We start from the raw sequence: 17,784 nt of genomic DNA on the forward strand, positions 1-17,784 counted from the left end.
TTACTGAGTAGGCTGCCCACCCAGCACGGGAGCTCAACGTGGGGCTTGAACTCATGACCCTGAGATCAAGACCTGAGCTGAGATCAAGAGTTGGATGCTTAACCAGCTGAGCCACCCTTGAGATCTGTTTTTATTCTTTTGTGTTTAATAATGGAAATGATTAAGACCATGAATTTTCCTTTCATTATAGCTGTAGCTATGTTCAACATTTCTAACATATTCTTTGATTGCTTTTACCCTAGTCTTTCACCTGTGAGTTAACTGGACAATGCACTCCCATCATTCAGAAAGAAAGGGGAGGGAGGTGAGGGACAGGACTGAATGCTTTTGGTTTCTGCTCTGTTTTCAAATGTTCTACAATATCAATGTGCTTTATTTTTTCTTCAACCTAAGATGTACTTAGGAGAGTATATTTTTGAACTTTTTCTAGGATTAACCCCTGCTTGCTTCCAATGTTTCATTAATATTTAACTTACTGAATTGCTTCAGAGAGTGATCGAAATTCAGCAGTATCATTAAGATCTTATTTTGATTTGCTTTTTACTAATTTTGCCTGGTAAAGATTTTTTTTTATTTTCCAGATAAAGATACTTATTTATATTGTTAAAGATTTTATTTTCCAAATTGAAGTCTTCCTTATGTTAAGGAATATTTTTGAATACTATTCCTTTTCGTTTTTGGTTTTTGTCTTCAGGGCGATCCATATCTGTAGATTCAGGTTCTATTATCTGTTAACTTTTCCTGCCCTTTTTTCCATTTGCAAGATGATTTCCTAAACTTTATCTTTTAAACCTACCTCTTGACTAGATTTTTCTGCAGAAGTGTTCAGTGTTTCATTAATATCATTTTAATTATTTTAAAATGATGGTGTCATCATTTGTTACCTTTATTTCTTCCTTACCTTTACTAGTTCCCACTGCTTCTGAACCTGTCTTATTTCTTATTCAGAGAATTTTTTTTTTTTTAATTTGTGAAAGTGTGAAACAGTGGTGCTCTAAAGCTGCCCTCTCTTTTACTAGGATTAGCATTCCAGATCAGCCCTCTAGTTACCTCTTGCACATAGTAATTTGCTCTCCTATTGGAGGAATATATTTTATAGTGTTTTATACACACACACTTTTTTTTTTTAACTTTATTTTTCTTTAAATGAGATCTGTTCCTTGTCAAAAGAATATTTATGCCAGTTATCCTTTGCTTCTTTAGTGTTTACTTAATTAGCATTCAAAGACTATACTTTCAGGGATCATTTCTATAGTTCTTTACTTAATTAGCATTCACATCCTCTGTAAACTCACCCTGGAGGTCTAAGCGATGTTGTAGAATGAAGGTCTGTCCTGTTCATTTCCTTGGTAAAGGATCTTAGGAGAGTGAGTAGAGAGTGACCAGAGTTTTCATCAGTCACAATGAGAAGTCTGTTTGTATGCTCTTTTCCTCGTTAGTTTTTTAAATAAGTGCGCCAGAAGCCATCTTGGCAGGGAAAGCTGTATTTTGGGGGTGCTTTGGAATATGTCCATGATGCTCTTTGGAAGCCAGGACCAAGGAAAGCAGCAAAAGATAAGGCAGGGCCATGTTCTTGAGTGCCAGGAGAGCTGTGCCTCCAGGCCTAGGAACGCTGTTAATCTGTGGTGAGGCTTTTCCCTGGGCTTCTTGCTCCTCGCCTCTCTTATCTAGAGAAAATAGGTGGAGTTTGCCCGCCTTTCTTCTTTTAACACCACTTCACTGTCTTAAGAAGGGAGATCTATTTGGTTTCATACATCATGGTTTGGTTGTGATAAAGTGATTCCTTACATTTTATGGCATTTATTCTTTTTTCTTTTTAAGTTTGTTTCTTGAGAGAGAGAGAGAGAGAGAGCGTGCACAAGTAGGGGAAGGGCAGAGAGAGAGGAAGAGAGAGAGAATACCAAGCAGGCTCTGCATTGTCAGCCTGGAGACCAATGTGCATCTCGAACTCACAGTGAGATCATACCCGGAGCTGAAGTTGGACGCTTATCCGACTGAACCACCCAGGCGCCTCATGGCATTTATTCTTTAGTGAAAGTACTTGATTTTTTAATTTTTTTTTAAATCCTTTTAGCCTCTGCCTTTTAGTCATTTTCTAGGAAAATGTTTATCAAATACCTTATACCACCATTTTTTTTTCTTTTAGAAGTGATTGGCTTATCTTCATGAAAGCATTCCTTGATTTTCTTTTTCTTTTTGTGCGTTAATGACCTTAGAAATAAAAAGATTCCCTACCCTCTCTCTATAAGGGAGAAAAAAAAACCCTAATGTAAATGACATTGTAATGACTGTAATATATAATGATAATAGGCATTCATTGCTCTGGTGATGATCTTGATCGGAAAACTAGTTTATTCCATCCAGCAGTACAATGACATTTGCACTGATAAGATCAGTTGATGATAGGATTGCCCTGTCCCTGTGGCTTGTGCCACATCTACTGTGGCTCCTCTTGATTCTCTGTAAATAGTCATGCAGATGTTGAAAAAGACAAACCATCAACAACCCAGATACTAATTTAAAACACAACCTAATGTCAAAACCATGAAGGACTAGACCCTAATTTTATGAAGGCTGCATCCCAAATTCAGGAAAATAGTGACTGAGCCAGGTCTTGATCGTGGCAAACCTCAGCTGCTGTTGCAGAAAAGGAGGCTATTTGAGAAAGAGCAGAAAAAGTATTACTTAATTCTTCCAGGCTGTCTTCACACTTGGAGATTCTGGTTGGCCCCAGTCAGAAGTGGTATCAGCTCCTCCATGTTGTGTTAGAATACTGAGTGTAATTCTCTAAAATTTCAAATTAAATCACCAAGATTGGGAAAAGGACTAGGAAAAGAAAGTTTTGAGGTAGGGTGGTGTGGGGGAGGTTTTATATTGCAGGGGCGACTAGAAGGATACCATTTTACTCTTGACTGTCACATACAGACTGTAGGTTCCAGCAGGATTTAGAGAAACTTGAAGGGAAACAGAATATTACAAGGGAAATTTTATCTTTCACAGTAATGGCAAATATAAAACTCAGTTAAAACCATCTTAAAATCAGTATTATAAGGAAAAGCAGATTATAAAGGAAAAGCCATCAGGCATTGAAAGAAACAAAGAACCATAAAATAGGAAGTGTAGCATGATTTGTCAGGGATAAGGCCAACTATTAGTTATAATATTAAATGGAAATGGGAAAAATATCGCTAATATTAGATTTTTTTTAACAACTCAACATGATCTTTACTACAGGAATACATAATACAAAGTGATACAGAAACTTTAAATGTAAAAGGATGGACGAATTTCACTAATCACTTGCAACCAGAAAGAGAGCAGATGATACCAAATAAAGCAAAAAAGTATTGAAATGAATGAAGAGGGCCATTTTATATAATAATCAAACGCAAACGGAATTATTATGAACTCTCCCGTGATAAATTTCATTGTTTCAAAATATACAGAATATAAACGTATCATGGTATATCCATGTGGTGGCCTCATGCGTAGTGATTAAGAGCCATGATACTAAAGCTCCTTTGTTCACAAAGAAGGCTGTTACCAATATATTGTTGGTTGAAAAAAGCATATTGCAGATAGATTGGACATTATTTTCCTACTTTGGTTAAGATAGAATCAAATGTTAACTAGGGTTATTTTTAGGTTGACGAAACTAGAGTCAATTAAAATATTTATATCTGAGCTTTTAATCTTTTTCTATGGTGAATATAGTAGATTATTGTCCCAAGTATTTTTTGTTGCCTTATATTGGATGCTTTATACTTTCATGCATCGTCAACCTCAGTTTGGCTATGTGACCTGTTTTGGCCAATAAGATGTGAGTGAAAGTGACATGTTCCACCTGCACCTAAGAACTGTCTCATGGTTCTACCTTCATCACTTGGGGGTTGAAACAGGGTAGAGCTGCAGCTGAACTCTACAGGACATGTAAATAAAACATGTAAATAAACCTTTCTTGTAAGCCCTTGAGATTTTGTGGTTGTATATTACCACGTCACAACTCAGCCCCGCTGACATAGTCAAGTTCCAGATGTTTTTCTGAACACATACAATTTATAATGCTTGTGAACAGCAGCTTGTAGAAGTCTTCCTTGCCACCTCATGCTTTAGTCATGTCTCTAGGTCGTAAATCTGAATTTTATGTCACTCAGTGTAAATGCAAATGTTATAGCACTTACAAACAATTGTAGTGATCCCACTGATATGAATGGGGAAGAAGACAGGAAAATCAGATGTTCAGCTCTTGTATTGCTGTTATTTGCAGCAACAATATTTTTCTCATTGAGTATAGAAATTATGTTGGTATTGATTTTAAAATCTATGGTCTTTCAAAAAACTAAATAAAATAAAATCTATGGTCTTTCTTTACCTTGGGATTTTGTTTAGGCAATTTCTGAAAATGTGCTTTGATAGAGATGAAGTAATTTTTTTTAATGTCACACTAATTCTTATACTTTAGGAGTAAAGAGTAAATAGGTATAGCCTACTAATAGAATTTAGACTTACTTTTGTAATACACTTTGAAATAGAGCAGGTGATTAAACACTTGATTGATAATCAGATTGGAATGAACTTTAAAGGTCATCTCACTCAACTTTAGGTACTCAAAATCCTCTTTGTTAAAAAAAATCAGAAGTTAATAAAACAACAGTAATGTCAAAAATGATTCTTAGGGCGCCTGGGTGGCTCCATCCGTTAAGCGTCTGACTTCAGCTCAGGTCATGATCTTGTGGTCTGGGTTCAAAACCCGTGTTGGGCTCTGGGCTTACAGCTCAGAGTCTGGAGTCTGCTTCTGATTCTGTGTCTCCCTCTCTCTCTGCCCCTCCCCTGCTTGCTCTCTGTCTCTCTCAGAAATAAACGTTAAAAAAAAATTTTTTTTAATGATTCTTAGAGTGAATTAAATTCTCTAAATCACCTTTTCTTATTCTTGGTATTCTTCAAGATATTCATAATGGTAATTCAACCAAAAGATTGCGTTTTCATCATCGACAACTTACCCTGAAAATGTCATTTTAAATTAAAAACCAAGGTATTAGCATTTGGTATGTATTAATGGGGAAAGTGCAGTTGGGAGTTGGGCGCAGTTAAGAAAAAAAAGTTCAAGGGGAGCCTGGGTGGCTCAGTCAGTTAAGTGTCTGACTTTGGCCTAGGTCATGATCTTACGATTCGTGGGTTCGGGCCCCAGCTTGGAGCCTGGAGCCTGCTTTGGATTCTGTGTCTCCCTCTCTCTCTGCCCCTCCCCTGCTCATGCTCTCTCTCTGCCTCAAAAATAAATTAAAAAACATTAACAAAATTTTTTTAAAAATCAAAAGAAAAAAGTTCAAAAGAGGAAATGTTGGCTCTTGATGTAGCTTGGATTGAATTTACTTCCAAATGGATAACAGTCTAATTGGTTTGGTTGTTTCAACCTCATCCCTTGGGGACACGTGAATACCTCACAGAACCTCCATACTTTTTAGCTCAAGTATCAGCAGCTTGTAAGACATCTTGGACCAGAAAGTACTTCAAGTCAGAGACCTGAGCAGTGTTCTTGCTTTCTGTTTGCTGGCATCACAGCTTGGCTTGAGAAATTTCAGTCACGCTTTAATTAGACTACCTTCACAAAACAAAAGGATTGGATGATCCATCTATCGCATGTCGGTATATCACTGCCTTTTGACAATACTCATTGCAAGCTGATCTCCAGCCAAGGAAAGAGCACTGCAGCTCTTTACATTTCTGTTAGTCCAAAAACTAATTTTGTTTCCAGAGAAAGTTTTCCAATTTGGGGGATAAGTGGTGGTGATAATGAAGTTGAAATCTGAAGAAAGGATTTTAAGTTTTATTCGCTAGAGAGTCCAGGTCTCCCAATTTAAAATAATTTGCCTTTTAATTATTGGGATTGTTCTTTTGAATCTTCTCTGTAACCAGGTGCCATTAAAATCCTGATTAACACATTCAGGGTCACAAATCCATTAACGTACTGTTGCAGATTTAGAAAATAATAACTATTTGTAGGCCTGTGTAAAATGTACCTGCACTTGCAGAGTTTACCTGATCTGTACAGAAATCATACAACACATTTATATCAGAAACATAATCTTTAAACATTTGTCTATAGCCTAAATTTCTCTGAGCTAGGGACTACATTTCCAAGTGTTTATCTCCATTTGAATGCCTCAGTTATACCTAAAACTCATTGGGTTGAAACCATACTCGTGCCTTTCTGCCAATCCTGATTTTCTTTGGCCAGACTTCACTCAGAATACCAGAAACCTAGGAGTCTTCCTCAACCCTGTCTTCTCCTCTTCCCCACTGCCCCCCTTCATACCCTGTTACAGCTGACAAGACTGGATGCTGAATTTCTTGCCAGCTCTCTAATCCATTATCTCTTGCATCCTGATTGGGTCTCCCTCACCTCCTGTATTTCCCCAATTTGGTTCTCCTCGTGGCTATCAAAGTATCCTCTTATTTATTTTTTTTTAAATGTTTATTTATTTATTTTAACAGGGGTGGGGGCAGAGAGAGAAAGAGAGAGAATCCCAAACAGACTCCACACTGCCAACACAGAGCCCAATGCAGAGCTCAAACAAACTCACGAACCGCAAGATCATGACCCGAGCAGAAACCAAGAGTTAGACACTTAACCGACTGAGCCACCCAGGTGCCCTTCAAAGTATCCTTTTAAACACACAAATCTGGTTATAGCACACTCCTTTATAGCTTCTTATGCCTTAATGATAAAAATAGAAAAGTTGAACATGGCTGACAAGGCCTTGCCCCTGCCTCTCTCTGACCCATCATGCCACTCTCTGATCATGATGGGCAGCACTAACTTCTTGATCATACCAAGCCAAATATCCAGGCACCTGCTTAACTCGTGCTTCTCCTTCAGACCTCAGCTCAAACACACTGGATCAGGGATACCTCAGACCTCCAGACCCATTGAGTTCCTCTCACCATGTATCCTCAGACATCTTTATTTTTTTTTGATTTCTTGATTGACTGTCTCTTCCTCTGGACTCAAGTTCAGGTCCCATTTTTCTTTAGCCTTAAGATTGCTTTCTGATCATTGCCAGGAGCTTTCTTTTCCAACCTGCACTATAGAACTTACCGAAGTCTTCTGTGCTTCCTTCAAGGAGTACTATCATTAAAATAGGGGCTAGAATTTGGTTTTCTGTTTTCTTGGATGAAGAAAACTTTGGGTAAGCTTTTCATCTTACACCGTCATGCTTACCTTAAATTTTTTCTTTTAATTTTAGTTTATTATTTTTTTAAATGTTTATTTTTGAGAGAAAGAGCATGAGTGAGGGAGGGGTAGAGAGAGAGGGAGACACAGAATTCGAAGTAAGCTCCAGGCTCTGAACTGTCAGCACAGAGCCTGATGTGGGGCTGGAACCCACAAACCACTAGACCATGACCTGAGCCAAAGTCAGTCACTTAACCGACAGAACCACCAAGGTGCCCCCCCCCCTTTTTTTTTAATTTTAGAGACAGAGTGTGTGAACAGGGGAAAGGGACAGAGGGAGAGAGAGAATCTTAAGCAGGCTCCATGCTCAGTGCAGAGCCTGATGCAGGGCTTGATCCCATGACCCTGGGATCATGCCCTAGGCAGAGATCAATAGTCAGACACTCAACCAACTTAGCCACCCAGGCTCCCCTAAAAAATTAGTTTTTAACAACCTGTGTTGCCAATTGAACGATGCTTCTTTCAGGCATAAGTTTTTGGTCCTAGTACTTACAATGCAGGCTTTCTTTATTTGAATCCAAGTGAAAAATGAAGTGGCTCTTGGTTGAGGATAAATGGAAGGAAATCTGAGCATTATCCGGTTTCAGAACATGCCTGTCAATCTGTAGGTACTTGAAAGCTTGTTGTTTTCTGAGCTGAGAATCATATGTAGATGTGCTGTGATCTTGAGGTGCAAATAACTGAGTGTGTGTATTCTTGATCCTTCCTAAATGCTGGATCACACAATGCATAAAATGTGTGAACCCTTTTTTGCCTTTTGTATCTGTTTTGTGTTGGATTTAACATCACATACATGACTTGGCTGAACTCAACTGAAGACAGACATGGGCTGAGCTCTTATGATCCATTGGGCAGGGAAATTTAACTTTCAGGGGAAGAAACTGACGTACTTTGGGTACTTTGGCCTGAGGGACCATGTAATCTGCTTTAAAACAAAGAGAATGGTAGGGAAGAATATGACCTTGGCATGTGGTTTCTTTCCATTTTCCTTGTTGACAGCCTTCTTTTTCATATTAACACCTTTAGCCTCCACGTAAAACCTAGAGGAAGAAGAAGTATTTCCTAATGTGTCAGAGTTCTTCCTCTCACTACGTGTTGGTAATTTTTCCTAAATATAATGACTTTGTATTTGTATTTTAATTACATGAGGTTTTCTTGCTTCTTTTGCTTGTAGGTATTTTGGACGCCTTCACTATTTGCCTTCCGTTTTCTAGTCAAACCTGATTCATGAAATGGAACTGAAGCTGAAAACCCATCTACTTCTTTGTCTGTGAATTGGAGACACGACTGGGATGGTCTTAAGCGCATACAACTAGACTCCAACTGCAGCTATGAGTTCAGACGAGAAGGGCATATCCCCTGCTCATAAAACATCCACTCCAACCCACAGAAGTGCCTCTTCTTCAACACCCTCCCATAGGGACAGTCGGCAGGTAAGAGAATATGGTCCAAAGTGCACTTTGTTATCTTATTCAAATACAGTACCATTAGGATATGGTGGGCTTGCTGATTAATCCTGAAATTTTGTTGTGAAGATTTTTATTCCACAGGAAGGCTCACTGTTTTCTGTAGATCTACGTGATGATGCCATGAAGATCCTGTTCTTGTTTCTCTGTTATTTAGGATCCTTTTTGAGAGTGTAGACCACAGGCAGGGTGGCTAGGAGAAGCCCTGCTTTCCTCCTCTCTGGGCACCTGAAGAGGGGGAACTGCTTCAGAACTTAAATGCTCTGCTGTCTATTCGTGGAGGTGGAAAGGGATGTGAGCCTGCCAAAGGCCTTCTTCCTACAAGTCTGTCACTGGCCTGTCCTGCACAAACTTCTGTTTGGGTTTCGTGGAATCTGGTTAACAGTCAGATTCAGGAATTAGGATACAAATAAAATTGTAGCATTGGGGAATTAAGAGCAGTGAGAGCTCAGGTAATGCTTAGAGCCAATAGAGAAAATGAATTCTTATTTAATTATCCCATTGAGCCAATTCTGTACATTGTTTTTGTTTACGGAGGTACTTTGTTGCCACGTCAGTGGCTGTTCTATGTGCCAAGGTTGTGGGGGAATCGGCCATATGGATTTTCTTCATTTCCCAAACAGGCAGCTGTTTTGCCCAGCACATGTCTCAGTATTGCTCTTTGCCGTTATGACATTATCTTGTGATAGGATTTTTTGTTGTGTAACTGGAAATTCACAGTAAACAGGTTTAGTTAACTGTTTATAAAAATTTCCCTTGTGAGGGATATTCATTGAGTAAATTATTCTTGCAGGAGTTTTCCTCCCTATTCTGTGTGTTCAAGGTATATTGTCTAGTTTGTAGCACTATGAACATGAGTTCATTCATGGTCCGTAGCATAGACTTGGGTCTTGAGACAGCCAATCCAGGTGTGAATTCATTCTTCTAGATGGTGGGGAAGCACTGTTGAGGGAGTGGGGTCCCTTAGGGAACTTTCAGTCTGTCTACCTTCCCAGCACCCCCTCCTCCCATTTCTAGCAAGAGATTCATGGGGAATCTGTAAGAATCAGAGATTCCTTAGATGTGTATCTTTCATAGATTCTAAGGCAGATATTTGTGCTGCAGATATTTTTGACACTGGTGCCCCGCGTTATAGAGTTCAAACGGGACATCTACGTTCTGTTCATGAGAAGCAGTTATAGCATTAACTAAATCTGTGATTACACCCAATTATACATTTACTGCACTGCATTCGTATAGTAAAAGAAAGCAAAAGTACCATGAATGAAAGTACATTTATATTAAATAGCAACTACATGTTGAGATGCTTTCTAAGTTTGCAATTCCAGTTTATCCTTTACCTGCCTCTCTGTCCTTTCTTGTTATGGCTTCTCCATTTTTTCCTTGCCCTGGGCATTTCAACCAAGAGACATTTTAAGCAGTGTGGCCTTCCTGGCTGCTGCGGGAAGGACGGGATCGACCCAGGTCACCCTGGAGAATTGTGGCAAATGGAAAAGACTGATGAGGGCTGCGGAAACATCTGTCATGCATTGTTGATCTGCCTGTTGCACCTGAGCTCCAGGGCCGCCGTGCAAAACAACAGGGAAAAACTGAGACCCGAGGCTGCAGAGGGAGTCTAAAGGAAGAATATGGAACTCCTGGCTGGCTTGTGAATGATAAGTTTTATGATGGGAATAAAGTAGCGTGACTGTAAATTGATAATGAATTTTAGAAAAGTAAGAGACAATGTTCAAATGGTTGTTGTCTTTAAGGAGAGTTTAGTTTTTGTTCATCTCAGTGCAAATTCTCCCCAAAATACTTTCTTCTCTGCTTCCTTCCTGTCTCCTGTTTTGTGTCTTTTTCATCTCTCTCAGGGGAGAGAATAAAGAACAATTGTAGTTCTGTTTTTTCTTCCTTATCTCAATCACTTACTAACATCCAGGTTTTTATGGAAATCGGAAATTCGAGTGATCCTGTGATGTAATATGAGGCACTGGTTTTTATATGCACCTCTTTTTGTGTGTGGCTGTTTTCATAGTGAAGGGACATAGAGGAGGTGTGATAAATTAGTCTTCATTAGATGTTACCATTCTCCTGGTTTAACTGACATCTATGCAAATGAAGGCCATCATTCATGCAAATGGATCGTATAGGACATGATCTAGCACATAGCTGAGAATTCAGCGATGCCTTAATGCACATTGCCTGTCATTCCCAAGTTCTGGTTCTAGATCACTAATTAATTGATTGGGCATTTCTACCTTTATTTACCACTGCATCTTAAATTAATACATATAAGCCCGTTTGCTGTCAGGATAATCATTCTCTTGTGGGCCCAGGGTCAAAGCCATTCCTTTCTCCTTTGATTCTCCCACATTCAGTAGGTGAACAAATTTTATTGATTATTTCATCCTTTATAATGTGATCATTTCTTTCTATTTGCACTGTCCACTCGCTAGCCCAGACCCTCATCACCTCCACCCAACATCCTGGAGAGTACTCTGGCCTCGCTGTCTCCCTTATGGCCTGAGGTTGAATTTCCTTAACATGGCAGATTTATGCTCACAACCCTTTAAAGACTCTTGTTTACCAACATAGTTAAGGTTGGATTTCCTTACTTGGTATCCCATGACCACCAAGATCTGATCCAGCCTCAGCGTCCCATTGTCCTCCTACTCTGTACAGTATCATGTGTGCACCATTCCTAAAACTGCCTTATCTCTGTCTCTGCCCTTGTCTTTCCTGCACGGAATATTCCCACTACACTTATCTTGACCTGATACCTCCCTGTGCTTCAAGGACTGGCCCACGTGAACTTCCACTGACCACACGACCTCATGTTGCCCTCTCCCTTCTCTGAACTTTTATAGAACTTTTTGACAATATTTGACATTTTCATATTGTTTGTCTTTTTGTGTACAGATCTCCTAAACTGTGTTGCAAACTCTTTTAAGCAAAAGACACACTCTAATTCTTCAGAGACAAGCCTTGCACCTCAAATATTTTAATATATCCTACAAAATATTTTTAAAGGCTGCAGTGGTATTAGTCTTGTCTTCGTACTACAGATTTGCCATTCCAGATTTATTTGTCCTCTCCCTTCTTCCTTCCTCAGAGATAAGTAAAACAAAGAACATCTGCCAAGTGCATAGTAGTAATTGGCTATCCTTCCTGTGGCAAAATTATGTAGCACAACAGGTGAAGGAGGGAGAGGAGCTAGGAAATGAAGTGATTCAGTTGCCCCTGTGATTTCACTGAGTGTTTCTTCATCAACACAAGAGGGTCAAGTCTCCACTTAGTATTTAACAAGTTGGAAGACTTTAGTAAATGCTCCATTTACATTTCATTCCAGACTGATATTTGATGTTAGAACATCTAACAAAATTAACTGTATGTGTGTGTGCAAGAGAGACAGAGAGGGAGAGACAAAAACAGAGAGAGAGATCAATAATGATTCATAAGCTGCAAGAAATATATGCCCTAAAATTTTCAAAAAGGATATAAAGGAGTTGCTTAGGACATCTAGGTTTTACATAGAAACCAGCATTTCCCAGTGTATGCCAAAGAATGCTTTCCCCTTGATGTTGCATGAAAAAGAGAATTTTATTGTCAAAGAAGTTAGAGAAATGCTAAACATGGTCTCTTTTTGCAATATGCGTTAATAAATTAATGTATATTAATATACATTAGGCAGCTAATGTAACGAGTGAGTTACAACTTTAACTGAATACTTCTAGAATATAGTAGGTTGTGGAACTTTTTTTTATTTTCCGAAGATTTAGTTGTTATTCCAGATTCTTCTTTCTGTTAAGAAATTGGAAAATCTAGGAATACTGAGCCCAGATTGCAAATGGCAACACTAAACTGGGCTCAGGAGTAGCTTCCCCTTTAGATGGGGCATATACCCTCTGATCAGCCACAGTCCCCTACCTCTCCTTATTGTATTTCAATACGTATGTTTCCTGCCTGGCCCCAGAAGGCATTTGAATTGCCAGCCCTGATCCTGGATATCATGTCAACCACAGTGATATTGAAGTTACCAAGGGTGATCTCCACTTGGACGTTAAGAAGGCATCTCGGGGTGCCTGGGTGGCTTAGTTGGTTAAGCACCCGACTTCGGCTCAGGTCATGATCTCACAGTTCGTGGGTTCGTGCCCCACGTTGGGCTCTGGGCTTATGGCTCAGAGCCTGGAGCCGGCTTCGGATTCTGTGTCTCCCTCTCTCTCTGCCCCTCCCCCGCTCATTCTCTCTCTCTCCCTCTCTCTCTCTCCCTCTCTCTCTCTCTCTCTCTCAAAAATAAACATTTAAAAAAAATTTAAAAAAAGAAGACATCTCACACTTAACATGTCCAAAACTGAATTCCTAATTTCCCTCTCCAATCTGCCCCTTCCCAGTCTTCCTTATCTCAGTAAGCAGCAACTCTGTCCTTCCTTTTGGTACAGCCAGAAACCTCACCAGGAGTCATCCTTCTTGTTTTTTTCTCACACCTGCTTCCAAACCCTCAGTGAATCCCATCAGTTCTACCTTCAGATGTACCTGGGTTCTGACCACTGCTTATCACCTCCTCCCTCTCCACTCTGGTCTGAGCTATCATCATTTCTCACCTGGATGATGGCCATAGTCTTCCAGCTGGTTTCCCTGCTTCTACTGTTGCCTGACATACAGGTCATATTTTTACAGAGTAGTCAGAGTGATCCTTTCAAAACCTAAGTCAGAGCAAGCCACTCCACTGCTCCAAACCCTTCATTGGTCCCCATCTGTTTCTAAATAATACTTAAATTGCTGACCATTGCCTACAGGGTTATTCATTATCTGGTTCTGCCTACCTCTCTGATCCCGTTTCCTGCCTTGTTCTCCTTCACTTAGATCTCTCTAGCATTTTTCCTCAGTTGTGCTCCCACCTCGAGGCCTTTATGTTTTGGATCCTCTTAGCCTCACTTGCTTTTCATTCCAGGCATCCCCAGGTTTGCTCATACATTTGACTCATTTCCAAATGTAGCCTTTTTGCATAGCCTTCTCTGACCTACCCTGCATATCTTCATCACTCATCGTCTATGTACCTCATTTTATTTGTCTCTAAAGCATTAACCACGACCTGACAGGTTACATATTTATCTGTTCATATCTGTATCCCCTTCCTCTCTTGATTGTCACTGACCTGTAAGCTCCCTGAAAACTGGGATTTTATTTCATTCAATAATGTACCCCTAGCACCTCCCACAATACCTCACATATGGTATGGCTCAGAATATATTTGAATGAATAAATGAGTGAGGGATTGGCATGGAGAGGCAGATTGGGAACCAGGCTCCAGAGGTCTTGAGAACTATGAAGGAATAGTCATGAGGTTGGGAGGTGACAAAGAAAGTAGTATAGTGGGGAGCTCCGTGTCTCCCAAGAAGAGTAGATCTTGAGAGTGGAAGAGGGATGGTCCAAAGGTGGCAGGGGGGAGCTAAGAACACAGACTTTTCTGCTTGCTGCTGATGGTGATTATATGGTGGAATAAATGACTTGAGGCTTATGAAGCAAATGGCATCAGACAAAAGCAAAGCATTGGCAGTGTCCTGCACACATATTAAAAATATTGTTGGGGGTGGGAGGTAACATTTTATTTTATTTTATTTATTTTTTATTTGAGTATAGTTGACACACAATGTTAAATTAGTTTCAGGTGTACAACACAATGATTTGACAACTTCGTAAATTATGCTATGTTCACCAGAAATGTAGCTACCATCTGTCCCCATACATTGCTATTAAAATCATTGACTGTATTCCCTATGCTAGGCCTTTTGTCCCTGTGACTTACTTATTCCACAACTGGAAGCCCGTGCCTCCCACTGGTCTTTGCCCATTTTACCCAATGTCCCACCCCACTCTTCTCTGGCAGCCATCAGTTTGTTCTCTGTACTTACAATCTCTGATTCTGATTTTTGTTTGTTAATTCAGTTGGGGTCTTGAGTTTCTTTGTTTGTTTCTTATGGGTTTTTTTTTTTTTTTTAGATTCCACTTATGAGTGAAATCATATGGTATTGGTCTTTCTCTGTCTGGTTTATTTCACTTAGCACAATACCCTCTAGATTCGTCCATGTTGTCTCAAATGGCACAGCCTCATGCTTTTTACGGCTGAGTAATATTCCATTGTGTATGTATGTAGGTATGTGTGTCTGTGTATGTATACCACATCTTCCATATCCATTTGTCTATAGATGGACACGGGTTGTTTCCATGCCTTGGCTATGTAAATAATGCTGCATTAAACATAGAGGTGCATATATCTTTTCAAATTATTGTTTTCAATAACTTTTTAAATTTTGTTTTTAAGTTTATTTATTTATTCTAAGCGGGTGGGGGGCGAGGGGCAGAAAGAGGGAGAAAGAGAATCCCAAGCAGACTCTGTGCTACCAGGGAAGAGCACAACCTGGGGCTCCATCTCACAAACCATGAGATCATGACCTGAGCCAAAACCAGGAGTTGGACACTTAACCAACTGAGCCACCCAGACACCTCCAATAACTTTTTTTTTTAAAAACAGGAGTTACTATTGCCCAGTCATATTACTTATTTTAAGGTAACATTATATAATAGGCTAAGTTTATGACCAGCTGACTGGATTTTATTTGTTTGTTTGTTTGTTTTGATAATTACTCTTACATTTACATATTTTAGAGAATTTTTTTTTACAATATATGAGACTGAGACCACCCTGTTGAGACAGTTTCTGTAGTTCTGGGATTAGGCCCAAGGATCTGCATTTTTAAAAGTAAGGCCCCTAGGGGCACCTTAGTGGCTCTGTTGGTTGAGCATCCAACTCTTGATTTCAGCTCAGGTCATGACCCAGGGTCATGGGATCAAGCCCTACATCAGGCTCTGTGCTGGCAACATGGAGCCCGCTTGGGATTCTCTCTCCCTCTCCCTCTGCCCCTCCCCTGCTCTCTCTCTCTTTCTCTCAAAACATAAAAATAAATAAAAGTGAGGCCTCTGTTTGGAGCCATTGATTATTTTTTATTTGTATCATTAACAGGTCATTTCAGAAAATCAGACACTATTGCTCTAAGAATTTAGGATTTGGAATGCATAATTACCAGATGATAGTGTCTGTTATCAGTGAATTGTTTTAGCTCTACTAGGTTAGACATTGCAAATGCTTAATTAAATGAGTCAGGCTTTTTAATTTAATGGAAAATCAAAGAAAAAAAGTATTAGCCATTCCTTATAATGATTTAAAGTTCGCCGAAGCTCAGAGATCATACAATAAATAATTTTTAAGGAAAAAATTATATTATGAATAGGTCATAAGAGGCTGGGAGTTAATCTTCTTGCCAGTTTTTATGAAATATATATTTAGTATTGTAGTCGGTCTTAATGAATAGAGTGTCAATTACATGGGTGTCTAATGATGTTTCCTACACATCATTAACAACAGTACACCCCCCAGCCAACCATGGCCCCTTCTGTTAATGTCCATGGATGACGAGTGAAAGGTATCCCCAGCAGAGGTTCTGTGGGACTCACGTCACCATGGACTGGCGACATAATCTCCCAGTTCTGGTAGCAGCAGCATATGCTACATGTGCAGCTTTCATTGTAAGTGAGGAAGGTGCCCAAAAAACTAGAAAGTGAAAGTGTTCTTCATCAACGTTTATACTTTATGTATGGGGTTTTCATAACAACATTTCTCCTTAGACAAACAGGCTGATACAAACATCCCCTAGCATCTACGTGAACTGAATTGGAATGTGTCTCTCCCAACTGAACCTCTGACACATCTTCTTCAAATAGCTTTATTAAATGAAATAACCAAATCGCTGCTTTGAAATATAGTATGTCTACCTGCTGAATATGAAACCTATTTCCATCTTTGAGTTGAAAAAAATAAAATATTACCTCAAACAAAAATATTCTAGCTCTTAGAGGGGAAAAAAAAAAATCAAGGCTTCCTGATTTAATACCAAACCTCCAATTTAGCCTTTTTTGGGATTCCATTCATCCCATGGAACTTAAGTTCGAAGACTTAGGACCGAGGTCAATGGGAAAAAAAATAATTTCTTACAAAAACACACTGTGAGAAACAAAATACAAAATACAAAATACAAACAGCATTTTGTAAACTGGGTGTTCTGAAAAGTTTAAATGTTAGGCAAAGTTCATGAATAAACAAATAGAACAACACCAGCAACAGCTAGTATTTCGTGCGTTCTCACTGTGGAAGGTTGGGATGGTCATCACCTTTTTTTTTTTTTTTTTAATTTTTTTTTTTAACGTTTATTTATTTTTGAGACAGAGAGAGACAGAGCATGAACGGGGGAGGGGCAGAGAGAGAGGGAGACACAGAATCGGAAGCAGGCTCCAGGCTCTGAGCCATCAGCCCAGAGCCTGATGCGGGGCTCGAACTCACGGACCGCGAGATCGTGACCTGAGCTGAAGTCAGACGCTTAACCGACTGAGCCACCCAGGCGCCCCGGTCATCACCTTTTTTAGAGACCTAAACTATGGCATAAAGTGGTGAAATGTCTTCCCCACAACTAATGAACAGCCTAAGACAGGGTCTGCTCCCTGGAAGCCTGATTCTGGAGCTCCTAAAGTTCTTGACCACACCACTGTTAGCTCTGTTGCAAGGTTTGACAAGCTGAATGTCCAGGAGAAGGGCCTTCTGTTCACTTCTAAGCAAACTCTGTAAGCAGCATTTGTCAATTATTTTGAGTTATGTTCGCCTCCTCATTTTTTCTCTCCGTAGCAACAGTGATTTTTTACATCCTCATTGGCCGAGGAAGCAAGACCAAATGATATATAGACCACTGTATTAATAGTTTTTATCGTGACCTACTGTTCTCAAAGGTGAATCACTCTCTTTGTGCTTTCCTGAATTTTCTGTATTTTCACTACACCTATTGCCTTTGGAACGAGAAGTTTTGAGCATTTGTTCATTGAGAACTGTGATTAGCCTTTTCCGTGAAATGAAATGAGCATCCCCATAGTTTTCTTGCTGTGCCCACCCTTTGGAGACCACTGTCACCGCTGCTTGATGTTTACAGTGTGTGCCCAGTCCATGTCACAGGTGCTAAAATTGAGATCATTGGAAAGAAATTTGCCACCTGTCATTCAGAT

At 39.6% G+C, this 17,784-nt stretch overlaps 1 protein-coding gene and 1 pseudogene across 19 annotated transcripts in view; both read left to right on the forward strand.

The window, feature by feature from the left end:
- OSBPL6 (oxysterol binding protein like 6) overlaps positions 1 to 17,784 on the forward strand; it is a 213,564-nt gene that overhangs the window by 111,618 nt on the left and 84,162 nt on the right. For 17 of the 19 annotated variants that reach the window (XM_027055407.2, XM_027055405.2, XM_027055412.2 and 14 more), the window contains one exon: positions 8,446 to 8,664. In XM_027055407.2, the coding sequence (XP_026911208.1) occupies positions 8,563 to 8,664 (102 nt within the window). In that variant the 5' untranslated portion in view covers positions 8,446 to 8,562. Of the gene's footprint in view, positions 1 to 8,405; positions 8,665 to 17,784 lie in introns of all 19 variants that reach the window. The other 2 variants (XM_053215321.1, XM_027055408.2) reach the window with 1 other exon arrangement.
- On the forward strand, positions 1,225 to 1,304 carry LOC113598408 (uncharacterized; annotated as a pseudogene).

This window comes from Acinonyx jubatus, chromosome C1 (assembly GCF_027475565.1).
Source record: "Acinonyx jubatus isolate Ajub_Pintada_27869175 chromosome C1, VMU_Ajub_asm_v1.0, whole genome shotgun sequence".
Lineage (NCBI taxonomy): Eukaryota > Metazoa > Chordata > Mammalia > Carnivora > Felidae > Acinonyx > Acinonyx jubatus.